General features: G+C 50.2%; 1 protein-coding gene across 2 annotated transcripts in view; it reads right to left on the bottom strand.

The window, feature by feature from the left end:
- Positions 1-2847, bottom strand: part of FKBP9 (FKBP prolyl isomerase 9) — a gene marked incomplete at its 5' end in the record, with an annotated part of 16912 nt that extends 14065 nt beyond the window's left edge. Inside the window, one exon of one of the 2 annotated variants that reach the window (XM_080975907.1) lies at positions 2552-2847. In XM_080975907.1, coding sequence (XP_080832033.1) covers positions 2552-2832 — 281 coding nt within the window. The remainder of the gene's footprint in view (positions 1-2551) is intronic. The other variant, XM_080975908.1, reaches the window with a different exon arrangement.
- Between the last annotated feature and the right edge of the window lie 841 nt (positions 2848-3688).

Raw genomic sequence — 3688 nt, 5'->3', positions numbered from 1 at the left:
TTCAAGGACTTCAGTGGGAATGCATTCAAAAGTATTCATACACAAAGAGAAATATAGCAGAGGCCAGTTCACTGTATTGTTCGACAACATCCTAAGAGCCTCCATCACTTGGAAATGGACCAGTTCCAGAGCTACAACTGCAGGCCCAAGGGGGTGCCCTGTGATCCAAAAGGTTGCGCTGTAAACAGCCTCTCCTCCTAGGGTGGGGTCAGAGGCAGACATTGCTAATGTGGTGCCTGCAAGGAGGAAAAAAATTGGCAAAAAACCCCCTATCATATTTATTATTTTCACATAATTCCTTTTGGTACAGTTGCTTTTTATGGATATTGAACTTAATTCGTTCTGGAGGTCCGTTCTTAACCTGAAACTGTTCTTAACCTGAGGTACCACTTTAGCTAATGGGCCGCGCGATTTTCTGTTCTCATGCTGAAGCAAAGTTCTTAACCCGAGGTACTATTTCTGGGTTAGTGGAGTCTGTAACCTGAAGCGTCTGTAACCTGAGGTACCACTGTATTTATTAGTAGTTCTGGGCCGCTTTTTATTCAAATGAATCCCAAAGCAGCTTACAAACAATACATTGTGGAAACACATAACAGAAACATACTAGAGCAGGGCAAATGCAGCATAAATCATATGGAAAACATAAAGCATCTGTAATATCTTCTCAGTTGGTACCTGTATAAATATATGCATTTAAATTATTATTATTATTATTATGCCCCCTTAGCTCACCACCCTATATCTGGCACTGGTGGGGTTTTCTAGACTAGGAGAGGAGCTTTGCCTTTTGAAGATGATGGCAGGTATGGCTTCTCATAGGCTTTCCCAGTTTATAAACAAATGCCTCTACACCTAGAGCCAGGGGTGCCCACTTGAATAAACTATTGAGGGAACCCATGTAAACCCCACCCCACATAACTGATCAACTTGGGAGGGGCGACCCACTCAAATCTGGGGGGGGGGGGGCAAAGTGACCTCAGCCCTAGCAGTTGGCTGCATAGAGCAGTACAGTGGAACCTTGGTTCTCAAACGCCTTGGTTCCAAAATGCCGAAAACCCGGAAGTGTTCCGGTTTTTGAATGTTTTTCGGAAGTTGAACGCTTGATGTGGCTGTCGGCTATTGTTTCCAGGGATGCCTGCACCAATCAGAAGCTGCGCCTTGGTTTTCAATGGACTTCCAGAATGGATTAAGTCTGGCGCTTTTGTTTTTGCTATTTATTTTGCGTTTTTGTTTTTGAGGCTTTTTCGGTTAATTTGTTTTTGTGACTGTGTGGAACCCAGTTCAGCTACTGATGATTGATTGATTGATTAATTGATTGGTTGATTGTGTGACTGCGGAAATGGATAAAAGCCCCCCATCCAAACAATGACTATCATCAGTGCAGGTAAGGAAAAAAAAATATTTTTAACTTTTATCATCTACAATACTATCTTATTTCATTTTATAGTACAGTACATTGATCATTGAAAGGGACGTGGGTGGAGCTGTGGGTTAAACCAGAGCCTAGAACTTGCCATCAGAAAGTTGGCGGCTCAAATCCCATGACAGGGTGAGCTCCCGTTGCTCGGTCCCTGCTCCCTGCAACCTAGCAGTTCGAAAGCAGTTCAAAGTGCAAGTAGATAAATAGGTACCACTCTGGTGGGAAGGTAAACGGCGTTTCCGGGCGCTGCTCTGGTTCGCCAGAAGCGGCTTAGTCATGCTGGCCACATGACCTGGAAGCTGTACGCCGGTTCCCTTGGCCAATAAAGCGAGATGAGCCTCAACCCCAGAGTCGATCACAACTGGACCTAATGCTCAGGAGTCCCTTTACCTTTTTACATTGATTATTACTTTAATTTTATGGACCAATGGTCTCGTTAGATAGTAAAATTCATGTTAAATTGCTGTTTTAGGGGTTGTCCTTAAAAGTCTGGAACGGATTAATCCGTTTTGCATTACTTTCTATGGGAAAGCATGCCTTGGTTTTGGAACGCTTTGGTTATGGAACGGACCTCCGGAAAGGATTAAATTTGAGAACCAAGGTACCACTGTACAGTACACTGTACAGTGGTACCCCTGGTTAAGAACTTAATCCGTTCCAGAGGTCCGTTCTTAATCTGAAACTGTTCTTAACCTGAGGTACTACTTTAGCTAATAGGGCCTCCCCCTGCCACCGCACGATTTCTGTTCTCATCCTGAAGCAAAGTTCGTAACCTGAGGTACTACTCCTGGGTTAGCCAAGTCTGTAACCTGAAGCGTCTGTAACCCGAGGTACCGCTGTAGTCCTGGGCAGAGCTCTCTCAGACTGTGGGCTCCCCATTTTAGCAGGAGAGGGCAGGGGCTGCCGTTTCCCTCCTGCGAAGCGGGCGCTCTGCCCCACACCAAAAGCCGCCCTGGGCAGGATCAGGGCCAAAGCCCCGACCATCCCTGCCGTCTAGGGAGAGAGGCTCGGCCGGCCAGCGAGCCTGACGGGGCGCGAAGGCTGCCGAGCGTGTGCGCGCCCGCCCGCCCGCCCGTAAGTCCCGCTGCCTCCGACGGGCCTTGTTGGGCTCCGCGCGACGAGGCGCCGTACCTGGAGTCGAACTTGGCGCCGTCGGGGAAGGTGCCGTGGTAATGGTAGCGCACGAAGTCGCCGGCGCGGACGGTGCGCGGGCACTCGCGGGGCACGTAGCTGCGCTCCACCAGCACGTCCTTGCCGTCCCACGGCGGTTCCCCGGCGCCCGGCACCGGCGGAGCCTGGCACGCCGCGCAGCTCACCAGCAGCGCCAGCAGCAGCGGCGAGAAGCAGCAGCAGCAGCGGCGGTGGCGGTGGCGGCGTCTCCTCCGGCCGGGCGGCATTCCTGGCCCTTCCATGGCGGCGGCGGCGGCGGCGCGAGGAGCGGGGAGGCGGAGGTCCTGCGCCCAAATCCCGGCTTCCCAGAGCTGCAAACGTGGAGAGGGGCGGAGGAAGGAGGAGGAGGAGGAGGGTCGGGGGGGGAAACGGGCAGCCGCGGCTTCTCCGCTTGCAGAGCGGGCGGGAGGAGCCAGCCCTGAGGGGAGGCGAGGCAGGGGGACGTCGAGGAAGAGGAGGGCCTGGGAGACCAGGCGGGAGCCTGAGGGGAAAACTGAGGGAGAAAAGGCCGAGCAAAGGGGAGCCGCCAAGAGTCAAGCTGCTCCTATTTTGTGAGCTAAAAAGTGGGAAACCCAAGAATTGCCAATTGCCATTACCGAAGAATGGCGGATGAAGATGATGGATTTTTCGGAGCTAGCCGACCTAACCGGAAGAGTCGGCGACCAGGAGGAGGAGAATGGAATAAATTCAATAATTATTTAGTTAAATATGTTCAATTAACTGAACGCAGCTTGCAGAGAATTGGCTTAGGATTTTATTTATGTGAAGTGATATGTTTAATTTCATAACGTGAAGAGCTAAGGATGTTAATGTTGAAGTTACATTTTAGAAGAGCTGTGATTTTGGAAAACCGTTAGAAGGATATGCAGTGAAATTCAGCCGAGGAAGTCACTTAACAAAGTTAATAAGTGCAATTTTCAACAAGGCTATGATTTGTGTTTGTTTGTCTAATGTGTTTGTTTGTTTATAATGTCGTGAAAACCAATAAAAAAAAATTGGGGGGGGGGAAGAGTCAAGTTTCTAGTTCCTGCGTGTTTTTTCCGTCTGGCGGGGGTGGGAAAGGGGGAGGCAAGTGTCCCCTCGCGTCGCGACGTGGCG

Source organism: Podarcis pityusensis (assembly GCF_964106645.2).
Source record: "Podarcis pityusensis genome assembly, chromosome: 12".
In the NCBI taxonomy this organism is placed as follows: Eukaryota; Metazoa; Chordata; class Lepidosauria; order Squamata; family Lacertidae; genus Podarcis; species Podarcis pityusensis.
This window is presented reverse-complemented; position numbering and strand designations above follow the sequence as displayed.